Source organism: Schistosoma haematobium, chromosome 1, assembly GCF_000699445.3.
Source record: "Schistosoma haematobium chromosome 1, whole genome shotgun sequence".
NCBI lineage: Eukaryota > Metazoa > Platyhelminthes > Trematoda > Strigeidida > Schistosomatidae > Schistosoma > Schistosoma haematobium.
In genome coordinates this window covers 46,596,138-46,611,825 of record NC_067196.1, presented here as the reverse complement: position 1 = coordinate 46,611,825, position 15,688 = coordinate 46,596,138, and the positions used below count along the sequence as shown (strand labels likewise).

At 29.2% G+C, this 15,688-nt stretch overlaps 1 protein-coding gene across 1 annotated transcript in view; it reads right to left on the bottom strand.

The window, feature by feature from the left end:
• The window catches only part of MS3_00001409 (uncharacterized protein), a gene marked incomplete at its 5' end in the record, with an annotated part of 39,646 nt that extends 24,215 nt beyond the window's left edge, over positions 1–15,431 (bottom strand). The window contains one exon of the mRNA XM_051208865.1: positions 15,144–15,431. Within this exon, the coding sequence (XP_051074265.1) occupies positions 15,144–15,158 (15 nt within the window). The remainder of the gene's footprint in view (positions 1–15,143) is intronic.
• Between the last annotated feature and the right edge of the window lie 257 nt (positions 15,432–15,688).

Below are 15,688 nucleotides of genomic sequence, written 5' to 3'. Positions count from 1 at the left end.
CATGACATATCCTCGCTTATATCAATTTATGTGGACAGCTGTGGACACACATTCGATCGGAAAAATGTTGTGATCTTGGATAAAAAAAATTCTAAAAACACCAAACAATTTTTAGACGCTTGGCACTCAGGTCAATCAGCAATCAACAAACACGTTGAAATCGATCCAATTTATCAACCAATCAGAATAATTATGGACAAATATAGGGCCGAAAATCAAATCAATGTGCGATACAATCAACATAAAGTAAATTATGAAAGCTTAATAAATGTAGAAATCAGTCTTGAACTACTTAAATACAAATAGTAGCTAAAGTCTATTATAGGAAACATACTGTGAAAGACTATCAATGTGATTATGTTGTACGTTTTCGAAATTACTTGTTCTTTATGTTACGGTAAGTGAAAGTCCAACAGAACTATACATACCCAGACTAGCTCTCTTTTAGACACTACAGAGTTCACAATAAACTCAGTTGACCATAAGCTATTAAAACATCCCATGAGAAATAGACATTATTTCACATTTAAGAAATTGCTCTCATGGAAACAATATTAGAACGTGTGGATAAATCACCTCAAATCCTCGAATGTCATATAAAAAATGGACCAGAAAAATTGTCTTTAAAAAATCAAATACATCTTTGATCATATAATATATGGGACTCATAGACTAAGCTATATCTTAAATGACTATACCAACGCCAAAAAATTATATTTGCATTTTTTTTATCTTCACTTGTAGCAAGACAGTCTTCACAACCTTCATACTGATACTCTGAATATATGTAGTTGAAAGTCACGTAAAGACAAAGTAGTCATCATCATAGAAGCTAATAAAATAACTATATCAGTGACTCTGAACTCATCAGAACATAGAAATAATCTAAAGACTAACCTCTAAGCCGACATTGCTCACAAGTTCGAAACTCAGACAGCTATTCACAATCGGAAGGGTAAGACAAGTTTAATAATATAAAAATATGATTCTAATCTTAGTCATTTTAATGCCTGAAAACATAGGAATCTCGTAGACCGAGTAAATCCATAAAGATGTGATAAATTGATAAGCTTAATAGACTGAGAACTCATTCTAAATGACTGTCAACGCAACTTCACAAAATACTTAATCGAAGTTATTATACCGTATAATACATCATAAAAGTATTAAGACCTACACCATAGTTAAAAATTAACATTTACGCCCTTATACGATTAAAAGCACTTCGAAACTTAGCTTAATTAATATTCCAAATTATTCATATTTCAGGAAGATCCTTATAGACCAAAGCCACCAATAAATCAAGATTTTTGATGTTTTCAGACTTTTATGCAAACTAATGTACATGGCAATATTTGTGTGAATAAAGCAAAGGTAGGAAAACTGGTTGTACCTGATATCATAGACTTACTATCACTTTTTATCAACTGACAATACATTCCGATCGATAAATTTAAGAGTGGATCACTAACTACTCTATTAAGTAGTCACGCAAGTAATTCGAAAGATTTTTCTGGCGGCAGGAAATTAAAAAGATCGAAGAAAATTGAACGAGAACAGTGAATGATTGCTATGGAAGTGAAGGAACAATGAATTATGAGACGATTGATTGACATTTTGCAAATGAACAGTTTACTGTATGATTACTACAATATGATTATAGAAGGCGTTTCTACCTTCGGTCATAAACTGATGATCAAAATACAGTGTTTCCTGAAAATTATTACCAAAAACTCATTCCTTTGTTGAATTTAAATTCTGTTAGCAATCAGTAAAATTTCTCTTGGAATCAAGATAATATCTTACGCTTTTTATGACCTCTTTTTCACGGTACAAAAAAATATATCACTATGCTTAATCTTCTAGTGGCTAATAACTATCATTTACATAGATTGTTGCATTGACATGGAAAATCTCCAATGAAGTTTGTTTATTAACAGTTCTGTTGTAATAAATTACCTTCCTCAGTTATTATCAATAATAGATGACATTTTAGATATACTTTTGGAAAATATCCTTCAATTATAAGTATTCTTCTTACGGCATATGTTTTTCAGTTGGTAAATGTAGTAGGATACTCTAAAACAAGCATAGAACTTGTTACTTAAAAATACTTTACGAATAATTTATTATGCAAATATAACTCTAGTCGAACATTGTAAAATAAATTACATGCGTTATAATGGATATACTGACTAAATTTTATGATGAAGAGTTTCATTTATTTTGCATTTTTGCTACTAATACCTGGTGTTCAATGTACTAAATAAAAGATATCAAATTACCCATGTCAATGTTTAAAATAATTTAAAAAGCCAAATTAATTTTTTTAACAGATCTCTGTGGATACTAAGCTGCTGTCTACTAAATACTTACAATTCGTTAAAGCAAACACAATGGACATCAAAGTAAAGATCCTTAATCCTAACTCTAAACTACACATTGATCAATAGAACTGATTATGTAATCAGGACTAAATGACATTGTTATCACTAACAGATACATTTGTAAAAGAATAGGATTCGATAATTTAGGTATATAGCTATGAGATACATCTTCGACGTTTTCAACGTCGAGTGATTTGTCGAGCTATAGCCTATGATGTTGAGACTATAAGTTCAAAAAAATTGGGGATAATAAATTCATTTAAGATTATTTCACTCTAAATCAATATTCATTAAATGGTATGAGCCAACATTTTGAATACGTTTATATAAGACTGCAACATCCTTACTCACTAACTCAGTTATCAGTTGATTTACTAACCGTATGACAGAATAAAACAGATTTCGTATGATATTCATCACGAAGATTGAAACAACTAGAAGTAACAATGGTAAGACTATGAAGTTACTTTCCAGAGTAATTTGTTCAACAACTGCCTGTATATAAACTACTGTTTTCATTGTTTTGTTTTGTTTTTTATTTTTCAGGATGTTTCTAAACAGAAATCTTAATTTTCACATATATTTCACTTTACTGACGATCATAATATTTTAATAGCCAAAAAGTATGTATTCTTAAAATTTTACAGTCATCAGAATCCTCCTTCAGTATAGCATTCTCACTGTTTAAAGAAATGTTTATCTGTATACATTTAAAAGTGTTTAAAATAGTTTCCATCTAAACGAAAATAGTTGTTGTATAACCCAAAACAAATACTTATAAACTTATTTGGATTTCTGAAATTTATATAACTTACCTTTCTAATTGTTTAATTTAGTCAACAGTATCCAAAAATAAAAAGAATATCTGTCTGAATTCAATACAAAGATAATTATAATCTGTTGATCATTTTCAGTTATAAATACAGCTGTGAATTAATTTTTTTCCCTTATACGTTTCAAATCACATATCATTAAATAGATAGACAAATTTGTTAAGATAGGGTTTTAGTTGCTAATTATATTAATTAGTTATTTTGCTCAATTAAAAATGATACATTTTATTCAATATGTACAACTTCAGCCCCTCCCCCCCCAAAAAAAAATTATATTTAACTTATCAAAATGTTCCTTTATAACAGAATGCTTCCCATTGAATTGATATACATTTGTGCATTAATAAAACGGTATATAATAATCAATATCAATATTGGTAACAATAAATAGTTCAATAATATCCTTACACATATTTATATTATACTATTTTACTGTGTATGACACAAGAATATGAGGGATTAACTTAATTTATTTGGAAAGATATTACAATATAAACAACTGGATGATTTATATTAGAATTATAAGTACCGTTATAAGTTTATCTTTTCTTTTTTAAGTGGTAGACAAGAACCAAAATGTTAAGTTTAATCTATCTAACTGTTTACCTTAGAATATTAACCAATTGTTATTATTATTATTTATTTTAACATTAAACATTTGCCTACACTATTTGTTTATTCATCATGGACATTTTATTGAATAATTGAATAGTCAAAGAATGTAAATAATTCTATCTCATAATAAGCAAAGATAGATAGTGGCTAGCAGTAGAATCCATGACGCGAGTTTTGTCCTATTTAGGACTCATTAGCCGGATGTACCTGCTTATAATGCTTGTAAATTAAGGCAATACCGAGGCAATACGCACAGTATGCACATATGCTAATAAGAGACTGATCTATTGCAGTCTTAAGCATCAATGGTAAGATTCAAGTAAAACAATACCAAGTGAATTGATTCTATCTCATGTTTTGATCAATATTTATCTATAAGTGTTATTTGATTAATCAATATTTATTAATTTGGTGTTTTCTTAGAAAACAGTATGCCATGAGATATTCCTGATTGGGCTACAGATTAGCAAAATTCTTTCATAATGATTTTGACGAATAAATAATAATAATAATAATAAAATCATTTTCCCCATTTTGACATTTAGTTAGTAAAGAAGGAACGAATTGAATGAAGAAATTTGTTTTCAATTAGTTTTTCATCATGGCTCTACACTACTATATATATATATATATATATATATATATATCGATTATGAACTAACACTGAGTAATTTGAAAAAAAAGGATTAATTATAATCAAAAAGTTGCTACATTGGATAATGTATAAGAAATGAGAAGGAATTAACAAAATATTTTGATGAAAGCATAGTAGTTGTGTGAGAAACAAGAGACGAATGTTGAGAATAAGTAAAATACAAAAAGTGGAAGAAATACGAAAATAGTTTATTAAAGTTCTGCTGCAAACTCCCATAAACCGATGGTCAAGGTGGTAAGAATGGTTGTACAAACCTCTTTTGGTTGCAAAGATTAGGTTTGTGAACATCGATTGCAACGTCTTCAGCAATGTGCGAAAGATGAACTCGTAAACCACGTGGCAAATTTGATGGAATATGGTGGATAAACTTAAAAGGTTTATTCAATTCAACTTGATGATCTGTGTGTACCAAGTGAGCGAGAATCGAACACGTAATCACTCTTACCTATCCTTTCCTCAACCAAGACAGATGTTCTGTTATGCGACAATGGACTTGCCGAATTGTATATCTTATATAACTGGCTTCACAGTAGCAGTTGGATTGGCAAATACACATAGATGTGGCGAATTCAGGCAATCTGTCTTTATTAACCGTTATTATTATGTAGTGGTTAGATGTTTTTTGTACCGCCTTTCTAAATCTTGGAATCACAATTTCTTTGGTAGCATCATTTAGGAACTGTAATTTTAAAAACAGTATTTTCTTCAAAACTGTAGGTATTCTTGTCCTTCTTTTCATATCCTTTTATGTGTTTGTCGATGAATTTCGTTGGGTATCCATTCCTACCAGGCAATTTACGAATATTAAACAATTCACCTACAATAATGTCATCCGAGCAAATCATTCTAGTACGATGAGTCAGGATCTTCATCAACTTTATTTTGTATCTGATTGTTACAGCACTATAGAAATGAATATAATGTCCAACTGTAGACTTTCTATGTATACCTCTTTTTAATGTTCCATCTGCTCTTCTAGTTGGTTGAACATCTAGAAACGATATGCGATTATTCTGTTCTTCTTTTAGTGTAAAAGTAATCGATTGATTGATTTTATTAAATATATTAGGTAAATTCTACTTTTCATGTTCTTTTTCTAATACCATGAAAGTATCATCTATATAGCGACAATAAGATGACAATGGCTAAATGTGTCCTAGAAAGTGGACCGCTTAAGAAATATATATATATATATATATATATATATATATATATATATATATATATATATACGGTCATATCTAAAGTTAACTAAATTTTAAAAAACTATATATACATTGTTGATCAAATTTTATTACAACAGGATTTGGTGTGAACTATGTAGATCTCACCAGTTCATTGAGCAATGATTATCACATAAGATAGATTTCTCTATAAAACATGTTTCTAGATAAGATATTTCAAAATCAAATTGCCCTCATAAATTAATATACATGCACAATCCATGATTGCTAATTTGGGGTCTTCTAGTATAATCAATAAAAATTGGATCATGCAAAATAAACTAGTCGGGACGATGTTTGAGGCTAAATTTGCTTGAGAAATGAAATTTCAATTTACATGATATTATCTAATTTATCTAATTAGAAGCTCATATATTACAAAAAATTATTAATGGTTCAGATAGCGATTTTCTAAAACTTCAGTTGATTCTGTTCGTTAGAATAAATAAAATAACATGTTCGAGAGTTTTTCGATTAGGAATCACACTTTTTGATACACATTCAGTTCATATTTGTCGTCCACGAGTTTGATAACACCAAACAGGATATTGTATAAATCGTTTTTCTCTTTGCTGTTTCCTCATGAATATTTCGGATTGACTAATGTAGGACGTGAAGTGGTCACCGTAGATAACTCTGAATAAATGGTACTCGACTCAGTCTCTGGAGGGATGATGCGTATTACAAACTAATATATAATAGATGTCCAATACGTCATAGTTTTCAACAGTCTATTGGTTGTAATCATTCCGTGATAAAAATGATAACTATACAGAACTGTATTATACTTACAATATGACAGGATCTTTTTTGCTTATAATTTACTGTTTTTCTGATAGCCCATCAAAAACCTCTCTTAAGTGACGTGACATGGAAAAGCAAGTATGCACAAACGATTAACATTTTTGTAAAACTTTTTCAACATAGCACTGTTTTTGGATAGTAATAATTTTTACCCGTTTTCCTTTCATATATTTCCCAACATGACTTTAAGCATTTGTTGCATTGTAAAACTGTTTATACCTTGAGCCTCCATTCAGACCACTGCCATGTTGATTGAATAGATATTTTTCTTGGTAAAATGATTTTATTGTTGTCAGAAGTTCATTATAACTATACTTAAGCAAAATGGATTGACTAATGACAGAAAATACGATGAAAATTATTTATATTTCTGAGCTCTACAAATAAATATTTCAGTTTCATTTATTTGTTTTTAGCGTCTTCTGAAGTTACCTTCAAAAATACACTGTTCAATCTCACAGACACAAAAGCCAAAAAACAGTAAACAGTTGTTTCGTTTTAGTGCGGGACTCATTAGAGTTGAGCACTCAGAACCCCACCAGGAATCTGATGCAGAATAGCCAGGTCCTATGGCAACCCATTATCATTTAAATTACAGAGTAGGCATTCAATGATTCACGTTAGCAACTTCAATAAACTTTTGCGCCGTTTCTCGACCAACATTCATTATCTTCAGTTGGTATGTTCCTGACTTACGGTTAATCTCTATTAGTGAAATTCTCTCAGTTTAAAAATCCAGGGACAGCCTCTCAAAATTAGTCACTCGTGGGTACATGATTGTGGTTAAACAGACAAACCAAAAGGTCCTCGTTTGATGGTATAAAATCTAAGCGCTCGTCAACATATCCGAATTCTTTGAGGTCGATTCTTTGTGGGGTCTAGGGTGTTCGCTTCTCAGTAGTCCTACGTTAGGACAAAACAACTTACAGCGCTTCTCGGTTTGAATTGGTTGCCTTAATTGAGTCTGCCTGTGATCTCAATAAATTATTTTATTTTAGTTAACTTTTCTATTTATAAGATATAGATATATAACCTATGGGGTTAACAAACAAATATTTAATTTGTAGTGCTGTTTATATATAGTAAAATTACACTAAATGCCGAAAAATATAAGATCAATAGAAGCACAATTTCACCTTATACTTCAAACCTATCACTAACTAATTAGACCAATTAGTCTAATTTTTGCAGCATGTTATATCGTCACAGATTTAAATAAACTAAAAGAAACCATAATACATAGAAATGTAACAGACAGCTGTTTCATCCTACTTTTGCGTTTTTTCAGCAGTAAGTACTTATGATATTGAATGAGAAAAAAAAACGCACTATATTCTATCATTATTGGCAAAATAGTCATTTCTATCTTAAATTAACTGATGCTATAGAGGAACGATTATCCGATTACAGATGTTTGTTGAAGCTTACCATTATTAGAAAAATGGAGAAGCATTTCATGCTAGAAAGTACTAGAAACCCATGCAGAATTCGAAACATACTTTGCATTTGTGTGCAACAATGTAAATCATGTTTTGTGTGTTAGACCTGACGTCATCGTTCATGCACATATAACACTCTCTCCATTTTAACGAGTATACTAAGTTCATTCACCTTGTTTTTAAAAGAAAAATGCATGAATCATTACGTTATAAGTCACTTCAATTATCTACATTTACCTAATGAACCAGCTAATACTTTGGGATTTAAAAATATTCGAATGTCAGAATGTCAGGTTTGTGTATAATGATTCGAACAAGTTAATTTTAGGAATGTTTATTATTTATTAGCATCATTATTAATAGTAAATAAATGAGTTAGATATTACTTTATCGAAAAGAATCGTTTAATATAGCAAATACACATATCGGTAGAATTGTACTGCAAAACAACTGCATTTATACATAAGTTATAAACGTTTATACACCTGTTACAAGTTAATACCGGTACTAGAAAACAAAAATACTTGACAAGCTTTTAGTTCAATAATGTTTTTATAAACTATTAAAAAACTTATTACAGTTAATTTGAATTATATAAAAATCATCAAGCTTTCATAACGGTTATGCAATTCCTTGATTATCACAAATGTATGTTAATAGCTCTGAAATATCGATTTATGTTTCAACAGAAATCTTGAATGTCATATTCATAATATGGTATATATAACGAACGTTTACTCAAGTTACCAAAACCATCCTAATCTAATAACAAAATATCAAACTACTGACTAAGTTGGGATGATAATAATATTTTCTTAAGACATTCTATAAGAATAAATAGTGAGACTGATAAGGAATATATATAACTTTATTGTACGAAAGGCCATTCAAAACAAATCTTTTTGCCAATATTATCTATGTGAGACAAACTATATTATTATTGCTTAGTAACATATATGTCTATGACTTTTAAGGAATTTAGAATATAAATATATAATGAAACTCTTCAGTATTAGTTCATCAATATTTCTTTACATTGAATGTAACTCAATAAAAGACTGAGACCTCTGCTCAAGTTGGCAAACATCCAACTAACTGTAGCTTAATATTAACTAAATATTTTAAAACGATAAATGTTCATAACATGTAAAATCAACTTGAAATTTGAACTTGACAAGAAAAGAAAAGTATAACTTAAGAAAAAAACGTGAAGAAGAACATTTGAATAATGGTACTGATTTGAAGTGTACAATAAGTAAAGACTTACGTTCCAATCATTAAATGATATCTGTTACTGTTAATATTCTATTCAACTATGTATACACTTATAAACTTATTGAATTATGTATATTATAAGATTTTATATATACTACTTATGATACGAAAATAGGATAAATCTACAATGTTTTCTAATCAACTCCAATCAAATTCATTCATATATTAATATCACGAAAAAATTAAATAAATAATTCTTTTCATTTTTTTCCTTCTATTACTTCTTGTTTCATAAATGATTTTTGGCGGTTTTTAAGATTTAAAAAAGTAGTGATTTCTTCTTATAACTAAATCACTTTATATCATGAATAGACTATATAACAAAATGTGTAAATGATTCCAAAATATCAGAATTATGTTTGATCATTTATTGATTAAAGTTTTTCGTGAAAAAAAGAAGGAATATCTATTACTTCTATTCATAACCAATAGATATCCGACTAGTCGGAATAATTTTAGAATTAGTATGAAACTAACTATATTTTGGTTCATGATACAAACCCAACTTAGTTAAAAGTAATTTTTATTTAAAATAAAATAAAGACAGTGGCACAATTGAGTGGATTGGTTGAAGTTAGACATTAACACTCATTGGTTTACAGATTACGTGGTCACGCGCGAGAGATCGATAGTTTCTGGGTTGGAATTCCGCGAGCGGCATCGGCACTGCTGAGGAGTCCTGTACTAGGATGAAACGGTTGTCCAGTGTTTGCAAGTTTTCCATGGCAATCTAGCTTGAATTAACTAATGAACCCAACTATTAAAATAAAGAATGTTATTGGCCAGAATAAAATGTATTTCTTAAAATGAAATTATTGAAAAAAAGGTTTTCATTAATTAAACAGCATATTTTAGTTGTATATGAGTTTTTAAATAAAGATTTTAAAACTCACAATAGTCAATTGAAAGTATGCTATTAGGGAATTATCAATGAACAAGTAAAATAAAGTGTATATTTATCGCAAAGAGAAAAAGTAAAAGATCTAAGCAACTAGTGTTAACAATAACTGAAGCGTCTGGATTAAATTCAGCTGATCAGCTGATCACCAATAATGGATTGATCAAATAATGATGAAGTATAGCTATTTAAACAACTTTCGTATTTATAATTTAGTCCGATAACTTTTGTTGCTAATGAGTTAAAAGTAAAATACAATAGGCTATGAATGATGCAAATGACTTTAAAATCGAACGTCTACGAGACAATAATTGGACGTGTTTCGTTTATCAGTTAGTTGGTTATTTCCTATTTTATGCTCATCTCGTATCTTTTCTTACCTTTTCGTCTGCGTCAATTTTTTAATAACAATTCATAATTAGTTATGTATTACATTTGAGGGTTGTATACACTTCAGATCAGACAGTTGAATGACTTTTTTATTCAGATATTAAACCAGTAATCAAGTGAACAGTATCTACGAAGATTCACCATACTACAAATTAAAACTATCGGTTCTTATCTATTTCAGTCAGTCAGTCATTTACAACGTAGGATCTGGCACATATATGCATTGGTCCAAGTTGCCACACTTCATTAGCACGACAAGATTAACACCAAATTTATAGAAACCGTTGTATCAATAGTAGTAATATACAAAAAATTGCACACAACAATATGATAAAGAAAGAAAGGATTAATTCGTAGAAAGAAAAATATACAGTAATTTTAATCTCGTAATTTAAGGGAAAACAGATAGTGTATACACCTGCGCCACTGAGATTGATTCTGAGCCATGTCGCTCAGAGACTCCAGCCACTGGTTACGGTAGTTGCACGGACTCCAACCAATTAGTCTACATTTACCAACATGGCTCGGATCAGAAGTTAGTGAATTAATGAACTGATACCACTTTTTGGTTTGGCCGCCCGTAACTTTCTACTATCCTTCTCCAACACTAGTCAGAATTTATTAGTCTTTTATCGTTTTTTTAATTCTCTCCTTATTTAATCTATCGTTTATGATTAAGTAACACTAATTATTTACATCCATCGTATTTGAACTAGTTTTAGCGAAATTCATTTAAAGCTATATAAAGATAAAAATCACAAGAACTATTACGAGCATGATAAATAGACGAAAAAAAGGAATAACAACTCTATTTATAGTCGACTGATTGAGCATTGGCCAATGTTATATCTATCTAGTCCATTAATCTTGATGGGATTCTGTCGATCAAGTTGCGACGTGATCACTGATGTAAAAGACTCAAAATCGTGTTAGATAGTAAGGAGTAGTGAGTAGGGCTTCTTGCTGAGTAATCGCAACCATCTAGTTAAATAACTCTATTTAATAACCACTGAATGAATGGGTTATTTTAATTCATTTATATTGGTTGTGTGAATCTTCCCATTGATGTTTAGGACAACGAATGATCAGTTTCTTGTGTGGATTGCCAAGTCACAAACAATTTTACGCAGGAATGGATGGTGGCTCGTTCTATCCGGCTCTTATCAGCTGCATTTAGTTGGATTCCAGAGTTGATGTCCACTCCGGGACTCGAAGTAATTAAACTACACTCCATTAAACAAACAAGTGGTTACCTGAACTCATTAGATAAGTGAATAATGCTATAGCGTTTCAAGCGAACGGTAGTGAATTCGTGTCTCAGAGTGAATATTACCTATAGAACCCAAGTACGTCCAGCTGACAAATCACTAATAAGACGAAACCCATGTCCTGGATTTCACTGTTAACCACTATCCATCACTGCTTAGATTACTCGTGAATGTGTTTATTTAGTTTTAAAAAATTTATTATTTTTTTCATAATGGCTAAGAAGGGTGAACAAAACACCACTATAATGTTGTCAACTAGTATGTATCACACTTTAGTTTTAGAACATTTGACAACGTTTCACATTTGTTTTAGCTTAAACACCTTCAGATTAACAAACATAATTTCTCTTTACGAATTATTACTTCAAATACATTAATAGAATTTAACATCTTTTATATTTCAATAGTTGAAATCATGAGTCAATTGAAGCTAGACCACAATGGAAAACCTAGAAGCACTGGACGGCCGTTTTGTCCTAGTATAGGACTCCTCAGCAGTGCGCATCCACGATCCTGCATCGCGAGATTTGAACCCAGAACCTATCAGTCTCGCATATTCAAACAAGTAGGAATCAATCAAATGATTTTAAATAAAGCAAGAACAAATATTGGTGCAGAATAGTATGAATTCATATTATTTCGAGGTTTCTCGTCAGCTGCTTACAAACCAAAAAATGTGATAGAATTTTTACATTGAGATAGAGTGAAAACAAATGACATAGATGAGTGTAAATAACTGGGTTACAATAATAACTATATATATATATGTATATATATATATATATATATATATATGCTAGAACAGGTCAGAGGTCAAAAGGAATTAATTCGGGTTGGGTGGTGTAATAGTGGAATTGAATAATCATAAGATAAGTTACGTAATAATAATTAAATAGAATTTGAAAAGTTAAGATAATTTAGGAGGATCAGGTGGTGGAAATTTCCATTTTTTGGTTTGTAAGCAGCTGACGAGAAACCTCGAAATAATATGGATTCATACTATTCTGCACCAATATTTGTTCTTGCTTTATTTAAATTCATAAAGGGAACCAATTGCATCAAATGATTTTAACTTAAATTCATTTGCATTCTATCTGGTTGCATGACCCGATAGGAAATTTGAACAATTATTTCCTTTACTGAATCATTATTATCAAACATTATGTAGAATGAAGAGATTCTCATTAAAATAAATCATAAATAATAAAAATAATTTATAAAAAATCGATAAAACAAATGATGAAAATACATGATAAGGTAAAATAAAAGAGTTTAATATTAATTCAATAAACTTATTACCCATTACATTTATTAACATTAATAATCAGTAATTGAAACTGGTTAATTAACAAGTCGTAAAATAATTAATTAATTCATTCATTAATTCTCTTTAGTTACTTATACATAATTATTTATATGTACAATCAGATTTATTTAGTATTCAAATTAAGATTTCATTTTGTTTATTGTTATATCTCGATGAGAATAATGAATGGTAACTGTTGGAATCTATTTCTGGACTTATACTAAACATTGATTTTTAAATTGTGCAATTGTTAAATAACTAAACTACTCATATTCGTGTTTTTCTTATCACAAGCTTTATTTCGACCTATGAACTATTATTATACGGTTTACCATTCTTGAGTTATACCCAATCTATCAATTACTATCTCCCTTATTCACAGCCACATTTGGGTAAATCTTGTACAAATGTTGTTTCCTGATTTATGGTACGATGTAGTCTGTTTGGTTTGTATATAGACCCATTATTTTTGAAATAAATGATTCATATCGCAGAGTCTGAGATTTGTGTTCTGGACTTAACAGACAGGGCTAAGCAGGAAACAGAACCGATAAGGACACTAAACTGCTCGTACGGCTTTATGTGTCGTTGGTCCGATCGATAGTTCTTTTCTCTAATTGGCTATATCATTACGTTATATAATGATAGGAATACAATACCATTTACTAAGTTTATTAATCAAAAATGATACTTTGCATCTGAAAACCTCAGATCTATACATATTTTACCTTTGGTTAACTTCAAATCTAGTTAGTATATATGTTAAATGTATACATTCTATCTTTAACTATATTTAAATGAATTGATTTGATTCAACGTATTAATGATTTCTTGTTTAGGTGACGGTTCGATTTAACACTCGTTCATTATTACTATTCGTTATTTCATTTCATTTCACTTCATACTTTACACAATCTATGATCAAACATTTTATCTCTTTCATCTCCAACTATTTATATTTGATTCAATAGTTAATATTACACTTCCGAATGACCTACAATTTGGAACACGTACATAATATGCAATAGTAATTTTATTACTAACGAAGTTGTTTTGGAAACAATTCTATCTTTCGACAGATACATTTGCTTTGAACTTGGCTATCTTCTTGAATCAAGTATTTGAACTAGTAATTGTAGAATCTGAAAAGAATATTCTATGTCTAAATATATCTTCCTAATAGTGGGAATTTATTTATAACCAGATGAAATTTGATAATTAATATATTTCTTTGTTATATCCCAAACAGTAGAAAAATTGTATTGCTGACATTTCGTGACATAATGTAAACCATTTCTTCAGATTAAATAAATAACTGAATTATTTAACCGAGTTGTTTAGTTATTCTAAAGAAGCAGCTTACATTATGTCACGAGATGTCAAAAATAAAAAAATTTGTTTACTGTTTGGGATATAAAAAAAATATATTGATTATTAACTTTCTACTCAATATTTCATTTATTTAAAACCATCAAGTTTCAACCTTGGCATTGATACCTACAAATGAAATATGAATGTAATTGATACTGTGTTAGCTTTATAATTAATCTAGAACAACATATATCAGCGAACATTATATCTCACTCTCTATATTTTTCTAATCATTGACCTATTTCCGATTATGTAATATTGATTTGAGCCATTATTATTCTTATCAAAAACTAATACACCTGTTATCACACTACCAATTTGTACTTTTCACATTTTACTTATTATGCAATCTTTTCCATTGTTATCATTGACTTATAAACTACCTTCATTGGTTTAATAATTTCGTATATGCATATAAATATTACTGTATATTAGAGTAAAGCCTGATGAGGATCCAACCGAAAACAATATTGTTCGCTTATATATGTTGTTCTAAATTTACAATATGGGAATATTTCAAATTATAATTAATCAACAATATTTTCCACTTAATAAGTAAGAAAATACTCTAATATTCCCTATTTTAAACAAGTTAAACCGTTTCAATCACTAAGGTCTTACTATTCATTAACAAAATTTGTATAATGCAAACATTTTATATTAAATAAATACAACTTACAGGTTGTTGACTCATTGTTTGTATTAATAATATTAGTTTTCACAATGAATTAATAACTGACATTGTTTTTAATTGATTTGAACTAGATGTTTTGATTAAAATATTATATACTACTTATTATAACAAACAATGATTGTAACTATAGTATCAATCAAATAAATTTCCAATTATAATCATATTGATATATGGCTAAATTTGAAAGGAATAATCATTTGTACAGTTAATATTCTATTTATATATATATACATATACCACTGATATTAATGATCAACACTGTGTAAAGATATATTCTTTCAGAATAAATAAACTGAAATTAATAATGTTGACTTTTTTCCTACTTTAGATTTTATTGGTTCATTATTGATTTTATGTAGAACCAGTAAAAATGAACTGATTGGTCAATATTATTCATCTTTTTTTTGATATAATTTTTTTTCTTGGCTATTTTTCCCTTCTATGTTCATGTTTATGTTCCTTTTGTTATTTCTTGTTTGTCTTAGTTATTTTTATATTATAATAAAAATAGAATAATGATAAATAGCTAA